Genomic DNA, 23,688 nt, shown 5'->3' with positions numbered 1-23,688 from the left:
TTGTATTTGCAAGGGGGGGTGGGAAAATTCCACCCTGAACTGCCTGCTCAAGTAATCAACCAAGTGCCCAGAGAGAGCCTTTGTGCTAAAAACAATTGGTATGGAGTCCCAGGTAAAAAGGCAGAATTTGTTTTCTTGCCTGTAATTTTGATCTTTGAATCTGGATCCACTGCTCTGGAGTATTTCTGAGTATTCGACAGAAATACTCAGAAGGGAATCCCAGTTGCTTTTTGCCCCCCACCCCACCCCCATCCCAATGAACCTGAACACTCCCCCTGCTGGCATATTTGTTGAACGAAGTACATCCCCCTGAGAAAAATAATCCTGAAGTCAAAGAAGCACAGAACTAGAACTTTTATTTTTAATTGCAGCCAAAGAAACAATCACTACTATTGTGTCGATGACATGTCAGCCCCAAATAACGTTCCCTTTTGCCCTAGCTTGAATGTTAAGACAACTTCATACTAACCCAAACATATACAGTGACCATAGAGAGGATTTGTCCAAAGCAGTGGATCTATATTAGGAGATATGAAAATTACAGGATGATAAGTTTTTTGTTTAATTACCCATTTGAACAATGGAAATAACACTTCTACACTGAATTGCAAGGGGAGCATTTTTGTTCACTGTATAAATAAAATAAGTAAGATACACTTTGAAATCTGCCCTTGACAGATCTGTCTCAACTGACTATCACATATTCTGATGTTCAGTGCAGCATTTGTCTATAAGGCAGGTGGAAAATGTGAAATGGGGCAAATACGTGCTTCTCTTTGCTAACCTTGCCAATGACATGACTAGACATTTTCAGAGGAACAAGGCCTATTCTAGACTGGCATCCAAACTAATATTGTGCATTCCATTCCTTCAGGGAGAGACTTCAAATAGGTCTGTTTTATCTTATCTCTAGAAGGCTGCAACCGTACCTGCAGCTGTGCATAAAAGAAACTACTGTGTCTGTACTTCATTGGAAATGGATGCACCCTGAGTCACACAGGCAGGAATCCACAAAAAAACAATAGACAGATTTTTTTTTCAAGTGGTGAAGGGCATCTTGAGACTTAAAAACAAAAAACAAATCCCCCCGCCCCCGCGCTAATTTTCCTTGAAGATTTACAATGAAAGCATCAACCCTTGGGAATCTTGCTAATCTGTGGGTGAATGTTAACCAGTGACTGGCTAATTTCCTAAAGGGCTAGGGGTTCACAAGGGGACTGTGTGGCAAGGAGGAGGAGGAATTATTTCTGGCTGCTGGGAGGCAGGATGGGTTGGGAGTCTCTTAGAGGGAATAACTCTGCCTGCCCCTCTGCTAAGAACCCCTCTCCTCCCTTCCTTCTACTGGGAGGCTTTCCCCTTCTCTACTGCCAGTTCCCATCTGCTTTTTTTAGACTGGAGGGTAGCAGAAGAGGGGCAGGCCGGGTTCGGAGCTCAGGCCAGGATGTGGTACAAGGTGTTAGCAAGGACTAGAACTGGTAGTGTTTGTTAATGAAGAGGTAGGACTGGAAGCAGAGTAGAGATAGGTTGGAAGCCATCTGCCCACTGGAGAAAAGCCTTCTTCTGGTGGAGTTGAAAGGTGGAAATTAAACTAAGACCCAAGCCCACTCAGCTGAAGAAGCTGAAGGGAGGCATGGGTCCTTCTGGGCAGAATGGAAAGGGAAGGAAAAACTATATTTATCTTCAGTACCTCTGTGTGAACTAATGAGGTCAGCCATCCTTAGTGCTCAAACACCTGAACATGTGACATGATGGTTAAGTGCATGGGAGTTTTTCCTCACCTCAGACAGCTGGTTGATCTTTTACTGTTATGGTGGTTCGGTTTTCTTGTTGTTCTTTGAAACCAGGCTGTGTTTTTAGAATCTGCTTATGAGGCCAGTTCCTGGAAAAGGCACTTTTATATATATATAGGAACAGAAATGAATGTATCGGTCCAGTGGCTGGCCCACATGGTGCGTAAGAGCTTGCTACTTAGCTGCAGCTAATAAACTTACTCCGTTAGCTCAAGTAGTAGGGGCGTGAGCTTTTGAGCCCAGAGCCCCAAGGTATTTAGGCACTTATCTCCTACAGAAAGCAATGGGAGTTAGACACGTAAATACCTTCGAGGCTCTGGGCCTGGGTGCTAATGTACCCAAGGGATCAATCCCTGCTGACAACCCTAGTGACCATGATCCATTAAAAGAGCACCTAGGATTGGTGGTGGGGTTTTAAAATATCATCACCTATCTTTCCTTGGTCTAATGGAATCATGTTTCTTAATGAGCCCTAAGTAAACCTGAAGGGAGATAAGGCTCCAAAGCAATCAATATTCAATGTTAATTTCTCTATTTAAGGTTCTTTCTCATTTTGTATAAAGCACCACTGGACTGCATGGTGCTAACAGAAGACATGCAAGAGAACAGGGTCCCTGCCCAAGGTTTCCGTGGAATAGCTGGATAGCACAAAGGCAAAAGAAAAACAGACTGTGGTAGGAGAGGGGTGGAAACTGCAAAGGGGGGAGGGGGAGCTAATGTATGGTTTTGCCCAAACACAAGCAAAGACATCTTTCATTGAGATGCTCAATTGGTGCTTTTTTAAGTGAAATGTTCACCCAAACCTTCTAATGGGTTCTCAGAGGTAGGAGATGGTAAAGCAAAGCTTGTATGGCTAGAAACTAGAGACATAAATAACATCTTTCACTAAAGCTAGCTTCCTAGGCTTTCCTGGATATGGACTCTGGCATTAGCAGCCAGGGGTGCCACAGGAAAGCCTATTTCAGTAGTAATCCCATGGAATTTGCTGTTTGTTTCAAGGTGAAAATTCCCATGATTCCTCTGACTAAAATATCAGCAGCTGAGCCTTTTGAGGTTGGCCCATTGCCAGCTCAGCAATTCCTTCCTTTGAGTAGATGACAAGTTCATTCCACTTACCTGAGAGAAGCCCGCTGCTTCTTTTCAGAGCTTCTCAGTTCTTCACTGGCTTTGCTCTCAGCTCTGTGCCTAGAGCTCTGCAAATCTGCACCCCCAAAAAGGAAAGTTATTTCATATTATTGATATTATTCTGTCTGGCAAATGTGCAGCAGGGCATAGATATTCATTATTGACTTGCTGTTTGCACCAATCCATAATACCTCATTATGGGTAAAACCTTCAAATATGACAAAATGACTTAGGAGCTTAAGTCCTATCCATTTTCAATGGGAGCTGGGTGCCCAAATCACTTAGGTTCCTTGGGGAACATTTTCAAAAGTACCTACAGTCCCACTGAAAGTCAATGGGATTTAGACTCCTCAGTCACTTAAGGTGCTTTTGAAAATTTTACTTTATTAGTTCAAATCAAGATCATACTCTGGGGCCTAGTGTACCCAAAGTTTTTGCACTGATATAACTGTTTTGGTGAAGAGTGTGGTTATATTGATACAGCCCCTAGCATGGAGAAGTTATACTACTAGAAAGGTGTCTTATACTGATATAGCTTATTCCCCTTCCTGTATGTGAATAGCTATACTGGTAGAAGTATCTTTATCCTGGTATAACTGCCACTGCACTACGCTGGCATAGTTAAAACAGTGCAACTTTTGTGTTGGCAAGCCCTGGTAATTCTTTAATGTGCAAGACTGTTCGAGTAACACATTATAGGCAGAATCTATTGCCCTCAGAGGGCTAAGAGAGTCACCCTTGTGCATCTGATGACAGTATTTGTCCAATATTTGTACTTAAACTGATCAATATACATCAGCCACAACTGTATCATTAGCAAGTATTTATTGATTAACTGCAAGGGCTAAACAGATTCTACATATTGGATAGCATGCATTAAAGGTGCAGTGATGTCGTTCTCTCTTTTCTCCAGTTGGCTTCCTAAGGCCTGGACTAAACTTGGGGCACGTCTTCACTTCTCGCCCGATCGATGGGTAGCGATCGATCTATCGGGGATCGATTTATCACGTCTAGTGTAGACATGATAAAATCGATCCCCGATGGCTCTGCCATCAACTCCAGAAATCCACTGCGGCAAGAGGCGGAAGCGGAGTTGATGGGTGAGCGGCAGCGGCCGACTCGCCGCCGTCCTCACACCCAGGTAAGTCAACCTAAAATACGCAAGTTCAGCTACGCTATTCACGTAGCTGAAGTTGCGTATCTTAGGTTGACCTCCCTCCCCCCCCCCCCCCCCCGGTAGTGTAGACCTAGCCTTGAAAGCTGTGCAAGTATAACTATTTTGGTTGGGGTTTGATTTTTTAAAAACCAACATATTTATATCAGCCAAAGTATAGTGAGGATGCAATTATTCTGATATAAAGCTGCTTTATACTGGTATAGTTATTCCTCTTCCCATACAGGAATAGATATATTGGTATAAAGCACCTGTATACCGATAAACTGTGTCCACACTACGAGGATTGTTCCACTTTAACTATATTGGTATAGTTAAAGTGGTACAACTTTCTAGTGTAGACAAAACCTTCATGTAACTTGTAGTCTGTAACTACTGTGAATCAGAAATAATCAAACCAAATGAAACAATGAATTTCAAACACAGACTCCTAAGTTAGAACATCCATAGCTGAGGCCTCCAATGGGCAGTTAGAAATTACAACATGCCCAGAATCAGTTGTTCTGATTCAAGTGTCCCTATAACTGTTTTTTCTACTAGGAAATGTGAACTGAAATCTTTGAGGGGAAACATTTTGGCAATATTTCATAGGGCATATGGCACGTGCTTACCAGCAGGGTTTAGTAAGATACTCTTTTTCTTCTGACTTCCATCAGGTGCCACAGTAAGCTTCACTCGCAGAGTTTTACTGGAACTAGGGGAGTGGTTTACTGATGCATCAACTACCTCATAGATGGTATGAAGCAAGCTTGTAATGTCCTACAATTGGGATTGAAACACAACCAGAAAAATAATATTGTAAAAACAGGTAAAGAACCAATTCCTTTGGTACTGACGAATGTAACCATTCTGGACCAATCAGGTGTCAAGGCACCCTCAAATCTCACTGAATTCTAAAGGGAGTTAAGGGTGCTCAGCGCCTTGAAGAAGTACCGAGCTTCATTGAATCAAGTCTTCTGTTTCTCAAATGGACATATCCTTAGCCACGTTTCCCTGCTGGATTTACAGATAAATACATCTCATCTCAGGACATCAAGTGAAAGCTATAAAAGAAGTGTTTCAAGTTTATGACCCTTTTCTTCCATATTCCTTACATTCAAATGGCATACATGTTACGAAATGGGACAGAATAGACCAAAACACCCTAAGAAAAAACACATAGTGTATTCACATTTTCCAAACACACACCACAAGCTGTTTAACTAGCAGTTTTCCCTACCAGTTTCTCTCTATTGTCATAAATACAGCTAAGGTATAAAATATTATTTATATAGCAATGGAAAACAGAGTTTGCATGACCCAAACAAGTATTTCTTTATTTTTTTTTCAATAAAGCAGACCCATATCCCAATTTCCACAGCACATGATAGATAACCAATTCTGGCCTCAGGACGATGGTTGCTTCCTGTGATTCCCTTTGGATATCTAGAGGGCAGAGATATCTAGAGATTCCATAGAACACATTATTGGTGAGTTTTAGAGATCTAGAATCAGATTGATCTACATTTCTCAAAACAATGAGGGTGTTTTTGGTCAACCCACTACAGAGACAGGCCTGCGTCACAACATTTAGAATTGGATCTGAACTTACCCAAAGTTCAGAATAGCTGAGATCTGGTGTTCAGATTCAGGCCTATCTGAATATATTGCTCTCTTTAGGTTACCATCACCATTACGCAGGTCTCATAATAGGTGGGATAAAAAACTATGGTTCATAATTCAACTAAGGCAGCGTTAGAAATTGCAAGGGTAGCGGCAATTCAGAATTCCTCTCCATAGCTCCAGTTCAAGCAAGCATTTAAGTAGGAGATTAAGTCCATCCGTATTCAGCAAAACACGTACGTATGTGCTTTACAGTAAGTGCCATTGACGTAAACAGGACTTAAGCACATGCTTAACTGCTTTACTGAACAGAGGCCGATCAGAAGCAGCACTACCAAATTCAAATCATCCATTTGTCTCATGCAGGACAACTAGTGAATCCCCATTCTTCTTACTTGATGTCTGGGTGGAACATAGCCCCTTTTGCATTTGGTGTTGCAACTCAGCTCATATTTATCCAAACCAGTCAGCCTTCATTAACATTACACAAATGTCCTTACTCCATACTACCTAGCTATTGCCATGCTGAGTAAGAGATCTACTACTTTGCTCATTACTTGAGATGGAGACAATTCTCTGAGTGAACTAACCCACATTTATTATTTATTTATATCAGTACCAGCCAGTCCTGTCATGGACACCATTCTAGGATCAAAGTGTATCAAGCCCAGCAGGCTTTAAAGGTCCCACTGAATACACATCTAATAAATTATCTACCAGTCTCTCTAACCCTAGACCTATCCCAGAACTACGCCTTTTCCAGGCGCCTTTGTTAAATATAACAAAACTGGTTCTGAAGAAGATGGAGACTTAGTTCTTGCATTCAATAAAATCTTAAATCCTATAGGATTCACTTAGGGTTCAAACCCTTAGAAATGTAGCCTCAAAGCACGCCCAGGTGAGCGCTAGCAGACACATCAGTTTAACCTGATGTAGTATATATGCCTCTTTATCTAGCCAGCGTTAAAAGAGACAGTCAAATACTAATCTCCTGTACACTCTGAATATTTTGCAGTTAACAGACATATTCCTTTCAGTGTCGCATGCAGGGAAGCTTTGAAACTATGGTTAAGGGAAATGATTTACAGTAGCTGAGGCTCTACCTCTTCTAGCCTGAAAGGTCTAATGTAGAAGATCCAAATTCTGCCCTGATTTACCACCTCTGTAACTTTACAAAAGTCAGTGGAATTACTCCAGATTTAGGGTCTGCTCCTGCTCCCACTGACTTCAACGCTTAGGATCAAGCCCTTATATTGGTAGAAATAGAGCGGAATTTGGTAGCTTGTCCATTCCTTCCACAGAAATCTCTCTTGTATTTCCTCCCCAAAGGTATAAGCATTGTTATAAGCTGTGTTGGTGGCTTGTTTCCATCCTTTTGACAAGAACCGATGCCTGAAAGCCTGCATCAGGGAATGACTGACTGATAATCTCACCCACCCTCTCCTCTCACATTTTCATCATGTCTTGAAACTTACCCAAACCTACTAGAAAGTCTCTTAACAGAAAGAGCAGCATCTGACAGAAGGCTTCACAGGCTGAAGTTTTTATTTCAGCTGACAAAACAAAAACAAGACAGCCATCACTGGAATACCCCCTTCCTAAACTAACTTCTGGAAGGCCTCATACTATGCACACAGATCCTGATTGACCAAGCCATCTCTATTTAACAAAGTTCTTAAGTACATCCTTAATTTTAACGGGATTTAAGCACATATTTAAGTGTTTTGCTGAACAGAGACCTTATTGTTTCATTCCCCAACAAGTATTCTGCCACTACGTTCTCCCTTCCTTGGATCCGGATAACCAGCACAGGTAACTTTTCATGTACTGCGAATTTTAATTTGATGAACACTCACACATTTGTCCCCAACAACCTAATCCCCCTTTTTTGTTCCAATATCCTATATGCTTGTACCATTTGCTTGTTAACCCCTCTCATTTTACTCTGGAACATGCAAAGTCAGAAGTTCTGTACTTCCATTGGCTTTTTAAATGATGGTTTTTTTTTCTGTTGGTGAGGGCTGCCTAACCCCCACACGACCGAAATGTGGTCCCTATTTTTCCTCTTCCACTGTCTTGGTCTTTCCCATCAAACCCCTTGCTCAACATTTTAGGAAGTACTTCCAGGCCTTGTCAAGGCAGGCCAGCTGTAATACAGGCACAACATGTACTCTCTGAGCCAGCAATATATCTGCACCCATATCAGGTCAGAAAATTTTGCAACTCTTAACCAAACGGGTTTGAATTATCCCAAATTACTTCAGTCTATCCAGCCACCAGGCATTTTAACTTACTGCACAACAGTTCCATTAAAATTGTGCTTTTCTATTGTGTTGCTGCCTTTAGTATTTTGTCAAGTTCCCCAAGTTTCAATATCTAATTCCCTCCATGAGGATAAGAACTTCTTTGCAATCGGGAACTCAATGAAAACACCCTTTAGACGGGCATGAACCAGTCAATCAAGATTAGAAGTACCCTTATGTAACCTAATCCACTTCCTTGCACTCTTAACCCCGGTCTCTTAGATATCACCACCAACATTTTTATTAAGGGATTCATTTACTCATGCTCCTTATTTGGGGTCTTGTAATTCTTGTACATTGACAGCTCTCCTATGGGCAAACCAGCCCACTCAACCACCGACTTTATTGCCCTGGCAAGTTTCTGGTTGAGCTGCCTCTAGCAAACAGACCTCTCTGCCTCCTGACTGCTTGATAGTACCTCCTTCACAAAAAGGAGATCCTCAGAATCACTCAAATTCCTGAGGTGACCTTGTGGGACTGAAGACTCAGAATGAGTTGTCAGCAGGACATCAGCCTTGAACTATGACTGAAGCCGTTTCCGCACGGCCCTGTCTCTAGGGTAGCTATTGTGGGGCTCACTTCTCTCCCAAATTATTGGCACTAGGCCCATCACGATATATGTTACAAAGCCTGTACAGGTCTTCCAAACATGCCTTACATTTTTCTCCAAGGAGAATTTTCATCTTCATGTAAATGCCATGATAACCGGGCAATTTATGCTCACTCGTGCAGCCTGTTCTGCTGATTGTTATCGGACTTTAAATCCCTTGAATAGCTATCTACAGATGTTGATACAGCTTTACATTCCACGCACAGTGAAATTGTCCCCTCCTGAAGAAACTTGTCAAGAACCAAGGATAATAGTATGGTACAACCAGTTAACATCTTCCCTCTTCTGGCACACAATCAAAAATGCTCAAGAAACCTCACAGCCCCATAGAACTCTGCAGGTCCAATTACCAAAAAAAAATTGAATTCCCTGCCATACAAACCACAATTTTAGAAACTGCCTGAGGCAGGGAAAATAATATCCCTTGAGCTGGTCAAAGTTTTTTGCATGAAAAGTTTTTCTATCCAAAAATGGCATTTCCCCATGCCCCCAATAAAACAAGCGTTTTGTGAAAAATTGCCATTATAAAAAATGTTCACTTTTGCAAAATTGTACATTTTTTTACCAAAATACTTACTGAAATGGTTTCCAAATATGAAAACAATTATATTAATTTTCATTAAAAAATATGGTGTAAAAATTCACAAAAAAACCCAGTTCATTTTGACTGCTATGAAAAGAAAAAAGCGTGAACATTTTTCACAAAGTTGTTTCCTCATTTTTCAACCAGCTTTCATTATGCTAGCAAAGATAAAGAATTTGGAGGTGGGGCTGTGTCAACATAAATTATTTTCAGATGGCTTTCAGTTTACGTGTTGAGATACCTATTGAAATTACGTACTGAGATTGCTACTATGAGGTAAGAAAAATTAGGCTGTAAAATTCCTTCTTATAAGAGAAAAATGAATGCTTTTTTAAACTGTTTTAAGAGTTGGTATATACCATACCCAGAATACGTTTGTGTCTCACTACAGCTGGGTTTCCAAGGTGAGAACGTATTAACTGCTGTGTATTTTTCACCTCATTATATTTTATGGACAAGGCAGCTTGATTACAAAAGTATGTTTACAAGAGTAATGGTTAACAGGATTTTCAGAAAGTGTTTGCTTTGGAATTATTACAAAGTGTATAGTTAATATAGCTCTATCATATATGGTGCCGTCAAACATTTCTCACACACAATTAATGACTCGCTGATAATGTTCTCAACTACTACCAGCCAGTATCTTAAGAAAGTCTAATGTGTTTAGTAAACAAAAGCAACAGAAACTGACATTCAAATATTATGCATTCATTCCATTCAGAGCACATTTTGATTGAAGAAGTCCTCGTTCAGGGTACTAATCTTTTGTTTCTAAGGAATGCTAATTGGCACAAACTGAGAGGGACAGTACTTCCTGGTATTTCCAGGTCTCAGATCTGCTTGTCTGCCTTAGGTCTAGTAAGTAACCAGAGATTCTGGATACCAGACTAGGAGTATTTTCCCCTCCAAATTAATTAAATACAGGGGTGCCCTGGGGAAGAGAAAGTAAAAGGTAAACAATCTGTTTGACCCTGAACCAGAACAGCCATCCAATTTCATAAGTGACTATTAAAACATAGCTGTGAAAGACATGGACGAGGGGATGTGTGTCTGGGTCTTCTGAAGGAGTTATCAAACATTAGGACCTTGTCTACGGTGAGCTTTTTCTTAAAATTTCCCATTGGTGCAAATCCAGCCATGGTAGCAATGGTGGGAGCTCTAGTGTAGACAAGGTGCCACCCGCTTTTTTTTTTATATAGATTTGCTCTAAAAAGGCTGGTAAAAGCAACAGTACCTTATCTACATTAGAACTCATCTCCTCCTCCCTCTGCTGGAGTTGCTCCCACAGCTGGAGTTGCACCAATGGTAGCAAAATGGTGACAAATGTAGCAAAAAACCAGCAAGCTACAAGATCAAGGTTAAGGACTAATTCAAAAACATAACCCCCCAGAGGCCACGTGCCACCTTCTGTCATTTTTCCATGTCAGATTTGAGCGCTACTAATGAGCACAAGTGTGGGGCTGAGTCTTGAATGCAGAAATATTTAACAACCCTTCACCCTCCTGACAAGAGGAATATGTGGAAAGATAGCCAAAAAAAAAAAAAAAAAGTAGGGAATGTGAGAGAAAATTGGGTATTTAAAGTAATAGTCAAGGAACACTTAAGTGTTAAAAATAGATGAAGAGAAACACTTGTATCGATTCTTTCCCTTTCCGTCTCACAGAGAAAAGTACAAATGTCTTATTTAGAAGTTTGTTTGTAGTCTGGATTTGCCAGCATTACAGATAGGTAGGTTTCTTTACTGCAAGATCAATTTTTTATATTCATTTATCATTTTTGAAATGCTTATATTTGGGATTTGAAAGAACATCATTTGGTAATCACCCAGCATTCCACCTAAAAAACCCATTTTTTACTCCTGATAACTGACTTTCTTGAATGTTTAGAATTGTGTAACCATCCTCTGACAAAACCAACCTTCATGAGACATAGCAGATAGCAGAAAAAAGGGGTTGGCATTTCAGAAGTACAATTATATTCAGAGCTCAACATAAAACCTCATGGATCACAACACATTAGTTCAATTATCAAGTTTCAAGTCCAATTACAAATATCCATGTGAAGATAATTATAGTGCAGCTGTCAGTTCTCAAAAAGCCTACAGTACATAATGAATTGGACTCTTAATGGCCTATGGAATGAAGGGAAACATTATTAGTTAAGTTTTATAATATCCACATTAGAGAGAAAGTTATCTCCCCACACACCAAAAGGACTATAAAATGCTCTTCTGCCAGAACATTAAGAACAATATTATAAGTACAGATATTGAATGCTAATTTTATAATTTGCCATCCCAATAATTATGCTCCAAAATACATGGTGATAACAAATCAAAGAAGCACGACTAGATCTGAACTTCTAATTGTAAAGACCAAGCAACAAACCATAACAGTCTCAAGAGGAAAATCAAAGCCATATTAAGTTCAGAAGATATTAAGATCCAGAGGAAATCCTGCTAAGATGGAATTTGAACACTCTCATGAAGATCTGTCTTTGTGAAAAACCCTGGGGAAATTTTATCTAGTTCCCAAATCCCCATCCTGTTTAGAATTTTCAAAATGAATACAGTCATTTTAATGCAAAAGATGTTTAGCCCATTAACAAAAGTTGCACTCCATCTCAATGACTTTCACTGAATTCATTTTCACACTGTATATATCATTTAGAAACACTCTGGACATAAGGGCCAAGATTTCCAAAAGCAATTACCGATTCCGCATGCCCAGTTTGAGACATCTGAAAGAGATGTAAAGGTTGCTGAATCCCTACACATTGAATATCAGGGGCCCTTTAAAAGCATCTCAGTTGGGCACTGAAAAACTGTGGCTATCAAAAAAAGCAACAGAGGGTCCAGTTTCAGAGTAGCAGACGTGTTAGTCTGTATCCGCAAAAAGAACAGGAGTACTTGTGGCACCTTAGAGACTAACAAATTTATTAGAGCATGAGCTTTCGTGGACTACAGCCCACTTCTTCGGATTGCATCTGAAGAAGTGAGGCTCTTACCCACGAAAGCTTATGCTCCCAATACTTCTGTTAGTCTTAAAGGTGCCACAGGACCCTCTGTTGCTTTTTACAGATTCAGACTAACACGGCAACCCCTCTGATATGTGGCTATCAAAATCACTAAATCTCTTTTCACAATCTTGTCCCTGGGCCTTCTGAATTGTGTTCAGATTAAGTATGCAACACTGATTGTATAAAGTTCATTTTACAAAACAACAACGTAGATAGCTTGCCAACTAAACTGAGATGTTTCATAGATAGTCAGATACTCTAAGATGGTGGGCCCAAACACCTGGACACAATAGATTACATTCTGAATTTCTTTTCCAGAATGAAATAAAATGTTATCCTACTATTAAAATCAACAACAAATCCAGGATCGCTCCAATTAAAACTTCACAGCAAATGGGGGTTGGGAGTGGTGATATTAGTTTGATCATTGGTTCTGGACCACTGTTTGGAAAAGTTTACTGGTCCGGAAAGTATTTGCACTGATCTGCCAAACAAGCATTGTTAGAAGGCAACAATCTTCCTCACATTGGGCTTGATCCTGCAATGCTCTGACCATCCTGTCATCGATCCGGCAAGGCACTAAGCATATGCTTAAACTTTAAGCATGCGTCCTTTGTCTTTAACGGGTCTATTCACATGCTCAAAGTTAAGCACATGCTAAATGCGTTGCAGGATCAGGGGCAGGATGCTCACCAGACCGCGGGATCAAGCCCATTATTGTGACAGCCCTATCTCAAGACCCACTAGAATGAGCAGTTGTAGGCCATTTGAAAACTGGAATTCGTAGCTTTCCGGGGTCTCTATCTCGAGTTCTTTATGTAAGAGTGACCACCATTAAAATCATACAACAAGTAAGATGGATAATCCAAATGACAATGTTAAGATTCAGAATCTTGCAACCTACTGGGCCAAAAACAAGTGTTGTAAACAGTTGGAAAGCTTTCCATTGGTATACAGTCTTGGTTTCTAGCCATGGTCATATGTGAAGAACTGCAAATTATCAGTTTACTTGGTCCCTTGGGCTAAAAGACAAATATGTGGCACAGATTCAGGACTAAATATAGGAAACTCCAGACCTCAATCCCTGCACAGATTTGGTTTCAGTTAATATGCTGTCTGTTCTTGTAGGCAGAGTTAGAATTTGGCTGCAAAACATTCTCTAAGTACAGTCAAATTAAGCTCTCTGGTGTACCACAAAAATCACAGATAATTATTGTATGCATATTCAGCACATGGAACTCCTGATGACATTAATGGGAATTCCAGCCATGGGTATAAGGGACATCCCTGAGTATTCTTCCATTTGTGGTTAAGGCACAGGACTGGGACTCAGGTGATCTGGGTTCAATTCCCACCTCTACCTCAGATTTCTTGCATGTTTTTGGGCAAGTGACTTAATTGCTCTGTACCTCTGCTCCCCATCTGTAAAATAGGAATAATACTTCTTCTCTCTCTCATATCTATTTAGATATTAAGTTCTTTGGGGCAGGGACTGTGTCTTACTATGTGTATTCACGGTGCCTAGCACACGGGGGTCCAGATTTTATTTGAGTACACTATGTGCTGCCGTAATATACAATAATAAATCTTAGTAATGGTTCTCCTTTTAGATATTCTTCTCAAAAACCTGCACAATAACCTCATTTGGCAGACAGTTTGACTGTGAACACAAAAAGAAATTCCACTTCAGTCTCGTGGACAACTCCTAGCACCATTTCTTGTCTATTACCTCCAAGTTTTCAGTATTTTTCCTAGTCCTGTTCACTCAAGTCTTGCTAATTTTTAAAGATATTGACTTAAAAGCAAAAGGAGAATGAAGCCTGCAGCTGATCGTTTAAAGTCACAGATGCCAGTGAACAAAACTTTGCAAATAATCAGTGATGCATTAAATCTAAGTAAAAATCTAAGTTACTATCCTTCCGTAACTACTATTCTTCGAGATGCGTTGCTCATGTCCATTCCGTGCTAGGCGTGTAATTGCCTCATGCATCATTGTGGAGCATTTTTCCCTTAGTGGTATCCGTTGGGCTGGCTCAAGTGCGCTCTGGAGCGGTAGTAGGGTGGGTCATGGAGTGTACATGAGCAACATATCTTGAAGAACAACAGTTACGGAAGGTTAGTAATTGTTTTTCCTTCTTCGAGTGCTTGCTCATTCCATGCTAGATGACTCACAAGCAGTACACTAGGAGGTGGGCTCGGAGTTTATGGATGTGTTGATGGCAACCCTGCTCTTCCAAAACTGATGTTGTCTCGGGCCTGGGTAATGGCGTAGTGGAACATGAAGTTATGCAACGAAGACCAGGTCGCGGCTCTGCAGGTGCTCTGGATTGGGACCTCCACAAGAAATGCTGCTGTCGAAGCTTGGGCTCTTGTGGAATGAGCAGTTATGATGGCTGGAGGCAAGATGTTCACCTGATCGTAGCAAGCCGGAATACAGGTGGTTATCCAGGATGAGATCCTTTGGGTTGACACAGGTAGCCCTCTCATCCTTTCTGCTATTGCTACAAGGAGTTGCGTGGATTTGCGGAAGGGTTTAGTTCTCTCAAATTAAAAGGTCAGGGCCCACTTAACATCCAGTGAATGAAGCCATCATTCCTCAGAGTTCTTGTGAGGTTTTGGGAAGAAGACAAGTAGGAATGTGACTTGGTTGTTATGGAATTGTGACACTGCTCTTGGCAGGAAGGCCAGATGGGGGCGCAGTTGGGCCTTGTCCTTGAAGAACACCATGTAAGGTTCTGATGCATGTAAGGTTCTCAGAGACCCTTCTGACCAAAAAAAGCACAGGAGTACTTGTGGCACCTTAGAGACTAACAAATTTATTAGAGCATAAGCTTTCGTGGGCTACTGCCCACTTCTTCGGATGCATATAGAGTGGAACATATATTATATATATATATACATATATATATACACACACACCTTCTGGCCAAGGTGATCGCCACCAAGAAGGCAACCTTCCAGGAGATAAATAGCAGGGAGCACAATGCTAATGGCTCATGGAGGGGGGGGCGGAGGAGGGGGAAGAGGGGAGGGGAGAGACACATGAGCTTCGACAGGACCAGGTTTAAGTCCCATGGGGGAGGAAGTCTGTTCGCGAACCTGAGGACAGAGTCTTTCCAACCCTTTGAGAAACCGGACCGTTATTTCATGGGAGAACACTGATCTGCCATTCACTGGGGGCTGGAAGGCTGAGATGGCTGCAAAATACACCTTAATAGATGACAGGGCCAGGCCCTGTTGTTTTAGGTGCAGCAAATAGTCCAAGATAGACTTAAGGGAAGATTGAGATGGAGAGAGATCACGTTCGGAAGCCCAACAAGTGAAACGTTTCCACTTGGCCAAGTACATAGCCCTGGTGGAAGGCTTTCTACTACCTAGCAAGACCTGCTGAACCTGTTCTGAGCAGGCCTGTTCAGCCATGCAGCATCCATGCAGTTAGGTGCAGGGAGGCGAGGTTCGGGTGAAGTAACTAGCCATAGTCTTGTGAAATCAGGTCCAGATTGAGTGGGAGCGAGAGTGGGGCTGCCACCGAGAGATCCAGGAGTGTGCCAAACCAATGCTGGCGTGGCCATGCTGGTGCTATCAGGATAACTCTTACCTTGTCCTGTTCGATTTTTTAGAAGAACCTTGTGAACCATGGCAGTTGGGGGAAAGGCAGTAGGTGGTCTGCCCATGAGATCAGGAAGGCATCAAGAGAGGGAGCTCGGGCCAGGCCCGCGCAGCTAAGAAAAATGATGACATTTTCTGTTCTGCCTGGTGGCGAACAAGTCCACCTGGGGAGGCCCCCACTTTTGGAAGATGAATCTGGTGACTTCCGAGTGATGGGACCACTCGTGGTGAGAGGAAAAGGATCTGCTGAGATGATATGCCAATACATTCTCTGAAGATGATTCTTCTCTTGGCACCCAGTGTGGAGCAGTACCCACTTCTTCCTCCATATGGTGGCAGGGTGCTGGAGACAAGTGGCATGCCAGAGATCAGGACACTGGGATCAGGTAGGGCTTGCCCCTACATGGTGCCAGGAAGGTGCCCGACGCACCCTGTTCCCTCCTGCTTCCAGACGCCAGAGCTGATAGGTGCCCCATTGGGGTTGGTGGGATTGGAAGAGAGCGGGCGGTAAGAAGGAACTGAGAAGGTGTGGGGCCGGCAGTGCCCCTTATACTGGCACATAAGCATGCAGCTCCAGAGGGCGCTAGAGCTGGCCCAACTGATACCACTAAGGGAAAAATCTCCAGCAATAGTGCACACAGTGCACACACTTGACATGAGGAAGCACTCAAAGAAGAAAACACTTTCCATGAAGTGGGATTCATTCTGGTTAGTACATTTTGAAAAAAATGACTGCACTCTGTCCATGTTCTTATACTGTGATGGGTTCCCTTATTTATTAGGAACATGAATGCATCCTGAAAATCTTAGTATGGATACATCTTCTACAGATAGCCACTGACTGCTGTGCTGCAGTAACTGTCACAAGGTTTATGAGGGAGAGTCTATAATTTGAAAAAGATGGCAGCACAGCTCTCTGCCCAACGCTCATGAAAGGGACAGAATGGTACAGTCAGTACTATTGGGAACAAAATTCCAAAAGCAAACTTGCTATTTGGTTAGCTGAACTATGAAAAATGGGACAGGAGACTGAACAGGGATTTGCAGGGACTTGTTTTGACAATGTGTTTGGAGATTCAGTTGTTTCCGATCTTTCCCCCTTCAAATGCCAGTACTATTTCTTTTAAAGGCTAGTCCCAGACACTAAACAGCAACCAGCCTAAAAGGTGGTACTGTAATTCCAAAACCAGTAAACTATTGGTGGGGTTGTTTCTGAGAGGGAAAGGTCCATGGAAACTGCTGTTGAAGTTGGCAGGACATGTTTACTTCATAGGAGAAAAAAATGTTCCTGTTATAAAACACTTCTCTTAGCAAATGCTGTACACAAAGGGGCAGCTATACTTTGCTTACCTCACGTGTGACTCTTCCGTTGTTATCAAAGTCATACAGTGTGAAGGTCCATTCTTGCCTGTTATCTTCCTCTACAGACACATCACATTGCAATTCCTAAGAAACATGCAAAGAGCAACTGATTACCTAAAGCAAAAGGCGTGTTTGCCTAAGAGGCTCAGTTTCTCTGTAAAAAAGAAGCAGTTCTCTTTATTCCTTCCTTTCTCCTGGGGAGAGGCATTTAGGATTTGTTCCTTGTAAGCTTCTGTCCACTGCACTGGAGTCTCATGACATGAAGGTTCCTTTTCTAAAACCCTTGAGCTAAACTTCTTGGAAACAGACAGACACTTTCTATTTTTACTTGTACAAAATACAGAAGTCTGAGAAAGCTGCCTGCTGAAGTTCTTAGAACAGAATATAAGATTTCCCACTAACAAAAGTCAGAAAGAAAAACTCCACGTAACTCAGGGAGAAAATAAAGAGATGGCAGAAACAGACCCACAGTATGAGGCATCATGCCACTGAATCAGAAGTGGCCATTAATACAAAATGGACGCATGGTATTAACCCCCATTGGTAAAACTTGCTCTTGACACAGATACTTAATGTACATTATTAACTTTGGCAACGTTGGTACCTCTTCATGCTACCGAAGTTACAGAAATTGAACTTGATTAGAAACTGAGAGGTAAGAATCCCTTACCACAGACAAAGTAAGGATCAGGCAACAGAACATAAATTGTGCTCCTGCTAGTGAGAGAGTGACTTGAAGACAGCCTACAACAATCAATGTATATAAAGAAAACCAGCAACACCACACCAAGAAAAAAAGACGCACTTTGACCTACTCCAGTCACTTAGTTGCAAGCCGCTTGCTTTCTCTCGAGACCTGTGCAATCCGATTCAACCAAAGTCACAAAAGGCAAACAGAAAAGTTACAGCACAATTAAAATAAAAGCCACTGTATGTAAGTAAAATAAACAGCTCCAAATAGCTTCAGCATGATAGAGCTCAAAATACCTGGTTGATCTGCTGACTTGAAACCAATTCCCTACAGCAGTTAACAGTACCCCCATCCCCTGCTGAGTTCAAAGGCAGTCTTCTCTCTGTTGTAACAAGCCCGTCTGAAAGCTGCCAAGTGCCCCACACTCTACTGTGGAAACACAGTTTCATATTACACAAACATTCCCAGCCCCTTTAAAAGCCAAATCACATCCACCTAAGATTTAGACCTCTCCTCTCAACACTTGCATTTCTGATTCTTTTATACCTGGTCATAAAATGAAAGATTTACCATTCTCCTAGCCCCTAGCTTACAAGGTTAGAAAGCTTTGATTCGGAGAACAAGGGAAAACTATCAATACTTGGTTTCTTGCCACATATTAATAGTTCCCTGTCCCATACTGTCTACGATCTTTATGTGAGGATGTGCCCTGCTTAGTTAATAACATGGCAATCTTCCCTGCATTAGTCATGGAGCCCAGTACCAAGTGCTAACCTTTGTGGCATGCCAAGAACTACTTGGGAACAAACATAGTCTTTACTGGTATGGTAGAATTCCAGCTAAACTGGCACCAGGTGTCCACCAACATTCAAGCATCAGGGCACTGTTAACTGTAATTTGCCATGTCTTTCACGTGTGTGAAATGTCCATTACTCAAGGTAGAGTATAAAATCTGCCAAAAGAAAGAAAGAAAGAAAGACATCTGTCAACGTGACTAAGATCACAGGAATACTTGCATTTCTCATGGAAAAGCCGACCTTAAAACAGTAAAAAGTAATTTGCACGGGGCTACCAAACCTTTTCCAGAGAAGCAAATGAATGTTCCAGTAACATTACAAGATGGCGAGATGGTCTTTTACATAATAATTGATGAATGCAAAGCTCATTAACATGACAGACTGACAGCTCTGAAAGGCAGAAGTTTGCCACGTCTGCTGAAGTACAGAGAGATGAAATTCATGCTGTTCTGCCGGTACCAATGTGCCTCCCTGTTCGCCAAGAAAGACAGACAACTCTCTAGCTAGATGACAGCATGTTTCAGTGCTCATATTTATTAAATCTCTCTCTTTATAAGCAAAACCTGCCAACTATGCACAATGTCTGGCAGTTTTATGATGTTTATAAGTCTACAAGGAAAGAGGCCATCAGATGAATTCCCCTCAGGATCTTTATTCCCCCTCCATCTAATCAGATGAATTGCCAATGTAGGTCCAGGTTATTTCATTCTGAAGGCCCAGACATGAAAGACTGCTGGCTAAGGCACCTTTCACAAATATCTTTTACACTAGGCAGATTGAACTGAGTATGATAGTCTACAAAAGCCAATATAAGGATTTGATAACATAGTGGGTGGCACATGAAGTTATATTTGAAAAGCTCACAAGTACAGAGCAACGTCAAAATCTCTTTACCATATACTCCAGCTCCGGTGGAGAACTCATCATCATTAGGCTTTATTTGACATTAGAACAAAACTTGCTAACCACCCCTTAGGGAACAATAGCCAGGCAAATAGGAAAATAGAGACTCAAGGCCAAATCCTGTTCTCTGATGTACATCAATCTGATGTACAATGCAATCAATGGGAATTGCACAGACAACTGATGGCCGTATTTGTCCCACAGGCTATTTATCTAACTTATCTGTATCAATATATTTCAACATTCGAAAATGAGGGACTTACTTCAAATTTTAGTTGTTTCCTGGAACTTGTACGTGTGTCACTTTCTTTCCCAGCTTTCTTTTCATCTCCACTGCAAACTCCATCTGTCTTCTCTGGAGGCAAAGCCACTGCAAAAAAGTATATTTAAGGAAAAAAGTTCATAACGGAATGTCAAAGTAGTCTTATATCACATCAAACCAGATTCCTTTGTTTCAAAAGTCTCATAACATTTAGGGTGAAACCTGATTTCCGCAAACTTGAATGGAAGAGATGCTATTATACTTGATTTACTCTTGTATCTGATATACACCTATGAGCAATGGACACTCTACCAGCAGCTCTTGTTGCAGATCCTCTTCAACAAACTCTGTATCAGGTTCAAGCAGAGCACTATGAGAATACAAATCTGCTAGAAATATGAATATGAACTAGTTTCATACTTTTGCCTACCATTTTTCAAAACAGTGGAGGTTCAACTTGCAAAAACATAGAATTCACCCCAGCAAACAATATAATTGAAGTTGAAATGAGCTTTGCATTCTATTCCAACCTCCCTCCTCAACTGCTCAAAAGTACTTTCTTAAATTCTTCTTGGGATAACATTTTCCAAGCCTGGTTGAAGCCACAAGATTATTTTTTTCCAAGAAGTTTCAGCAGCTTTTTGACTTATGCATAAAAAAAAATTAGACTTTTCCCAATTGTTCAGACTGAACTATTTGCACTTGTAAAAAGCTTTAACGCTGGCATATTTCTGAGTCCTCACCGAGGAAGAAAACGCAATACAAAAGCTTCTCATTCAAGTCTGAGGCACCTACTGAGAGGCAATTGGCACCGCACTGGGTGACGCTCCAGATGAAAACAATCAGTTCAATATTTTAAAGTTATGAAATTTATGGTCCAATATTTAGCACTGGCCTCAGGTGCAATTTTGGACATGCAAATAATCTTGCCGGAAATTTTGTGCCCACAATTCATGGCAAGTGCAAATATTAGATATTATATATCTATGGTCTTGTTTGCACCTGTGCAACAAAAGGCAGGTGAGAATATGCCTCTTACAGTTAGCATTCTTCCACTTGCACACTGGAATCTGTTTTAACCAATACATTTACCCTTGGACCATTTAAGATCCCTTACTTAGGGATGCCTAAAGTTCTAACATCTCAGTTATGTATTCTCTCAACACAAGACAAGTTTGACAGAGTAGGAATGACCTCCCTCAATTTAGAACCATTTAAAGGTGGACTGGCTAGAACAGCTCAGTAGCACTATGGTGGCTCTAAAGGTATTTAGTACTACTGAGATTCATCACATTAACTACTTGAGGAGACCCAAGCTATTGTTTAAAGCATTATAACTGTTTTTCACTTTGTTCTTGGCATTTTCTTTAAAAAAATACAACAGGAAAATTAATTGAAAAAATAGAATGACCCTTAACATAAAGTTAAAAGTTCAGATACTCCCAAAGCTAACGTTTCTACTACACATGAACTCACCCGCATTGCACACATGTGGCAACTTCTCATCCTCATTTCTTTATTAAATTTGAATGCTATATTTGGTTTTGAATACTGTGTTTTGTTTTTTTAAACTTATGGCATACCATAAAATATACCTGATTTACAGTGAAGACAAGTTAACAATGAGGTAGAAACCTTAACCTTTAGAATTTCCTGACAAGTATTTCACTTTTTTGCTTTAATGTTGTATTAATGCCAACCTACACAGACATACACTCACTAAATTTATTATACACATACTCACACATGACACCTAGATTATGCTGATGATTGGCGCGCTCTAAATATCTGAGACAGACAGAGACAGATATTTGCAGGGGCGGCTCCATGCATTAGTACACCAAGCACGTGCCTGGGGCAGCAAGCTGTGGGGGGTGGCGTGCCGGTCGCCGTGAGGGCGGCAGTCAGGCTGCCTTCAGCGGCATGCCTGCGGGAGGTCCGCCAGTCCCGCGGCTTCAGCGGCAATTTGGTGGCGGGTACGCCGAAGGCGTGGGACCAGCAGACCTCCCGCAGGCGCACCGCCGCAAGCCGCCTGACTGCTGTGCTTGGGGCAGCAAAATACATAGAGCCACCCCTGGATATGTGGTCATGTCAACTAAGCAAGTTAAGCCCATTAGAGAAAATACAGTCACTTCATGAAAAAGCATTTAAGAGGATATTGTATTTTTTTTTTTTTTTTTTTTGTATTCTGGATAATGTGCTCACCACCACTGTGGTGCAGTGGATCCTTGTCCCGCTAGCTGGAAAAAAAGAGGTTGTTGCCTCTTTAAGAGCTCCCCCTGCAAGTGGTAGCAGAGATGGATGAAGGGGGCATATTTACATGTACATTGCGGAGAAACTAAATGAATTCTTTGCATCACTCATCACTGTTGAGGGAGATTCCCAAACCTGAGCCATTCTTTTTGGGTGACAGATCTGAGGAACTGTCCCAAATAGAGGTGTCATTAGAGCAGATTTTGGAACAAATTGATAAACTAAACAGTAATAAGTCCCCAGGACCTGATGGTATTCACTCAAGAGTTCTGAAGGAACTCAAATGTGAAATTGCAGGAATTCTATCATCTGTATCCCATCATTTAAATCAGCTTATGTACCAAATGACTGGACGACAGCTAATGTGACACCAATTTTTAGAAAGGGCTCTAGAGATGACCCTGGCAACTACCGGCCAGTAAGCCTCACTTCAGTACCGGGCAAATTGGTTGAAATTATCGTAAAGAACAAAATTGTCAGACACATAGATTAACATAATGTGTTGGGAAAATAGTCAGCATGGTTTTTGTAAAGGGAAATCATGCTTCACCAATCTACTAGAATTCTTTGAGGGGGTCAACAAGCATGCGGACAAAGGAGATCCAGTGGATATAGTGTATTTAGATTTTCAGAAAGCCTTTGACACGGTCCCTCACCAGAAGGCTCTTAAGCAAAATAAGCAGTCATGGGATAAGAGGGAAGGTTCTCTCATGGATTGGTAACTGGTTAAAAGATAGGAAACAAAGGTTAGGAATAAATGATCAGTTTTCAGAATGGAGAGAGGTAAACAGTAGTGTCCTCCAGGGATCTGTTCTGGGCCCGGTCCTATTTAACACATTCATAAATGATCTGGAAAAAGGGGTAAATAATGAGGTGGCAAAATTTGCAGATGATACAAAACTCCTCAAGATAGTTAAGTCCCAGGCAGACTGCAAAGAGCTACAAAAGGATCTCACAAAACTGGGTGACTGGGCAACAAAATGGCAGATGAAATTTAATGTTGATAAATGCAAAGTAATGCACATTGGAAAACATAATCCTAAGTATACATATACAATGATGGGGTCTAAATTAGCTGTTACCACTCAAGAAGGAGATCTTGGAGTCATTGTGGATAGTTCTCTGAAATCATCCACTCAATGTGCAGCAGCAGTCAAAAAAGTGAACAGAATGTTGGGAATCATCAAGAAAGGAATAGATAATAAGACAGAAAATATCATATTGCCTCTATATAAATCCATGGTACGCCCACATCTTGAATACTCCATGCAGATGTGGTCGCCCCATCTCAAAAAAGATATATTGGAATTGGAAAAGGTTCAGAAAAGGGCAACAAAAATGATTAGGGATATAGAACAGCTTCCGTATGAAGAGAGATTAATAAGACTGGGACTTTTCAGCTTGGAAAAGAGGCGACTAAGGGAATATGATAGAGGTCTATAAAATCATGAGTGATATAGAGAAAGTAAATAAGGAAGTGTTAAAAGAAGAACAGGAGTACTTGTGGCACCTTAGAGACTAACAAATTTATTAGAGCATAAGCTTTCGTGGACTACAGCCCACTTCTTCGGATGCAGTTCTAAGGTGCCACAAGTACTCCTGTTCT

The 23,688-nt window shown here is 41.3% G+C and overlaps 1 protein-coding gene across 2 annotated transcripts in view; it reads right to left on the bottom strand.

Moving 5' to 3' along the window:
• NKD1 (NKD inhibitor of WNT signaling pathway 1) overlaps positions 1-23,688 on the bottom strand; it is a 163,097-nt gene that overhangs the window by 8,729 nt on the left and 130,680 nt on the right. The window contains exons 5-8 of one of the 2 annotated variants that reach the window (XM_034788567.1): positions 19,831-19,937; positions 17,165-17,260; positions 4,701-4,848; positions 2,907-2,991 (exon numbers count right to left, since the gene is read on the bottom strand). In XM_034788567.1, coding sequence (XP_034644458.1) covers positions 2,907-2,991; positions 4,701-4,848; positions 17,165-17,260; positions 19,831-19,937 — 436 coding nt within the window. The remainder of the gene's footprint in view (positions 1-2,906; positions 2,992-4,700; positions 4,849-17,164; positions 17,261-19,830; positions 19,938-23,688) is intronic. The other variant, XM_034788568.1, reaches the window with a different exon arrangement.

The sequence above is a fragment of the Trachemys scripta genome, chromosome 13, assembly GCF_013100865.1.
Source record: "Trachemys scripta elegans isolate TJP31775 chromosome 13, CAS_Tse_1.0, whole genome shotgun sequence".
Taxonomy (NCBI): domain Eukaryota; kingdom Metazoa; phylum Chordata; order Testudines; family Emydidae; genus Trachemys; species Trachemys scripta.
The sequence above is the reverse complement of the archived record's forward strand: the minus strand, read 5'-3'. Positions and strand labels throughout refer to the sequence as shown.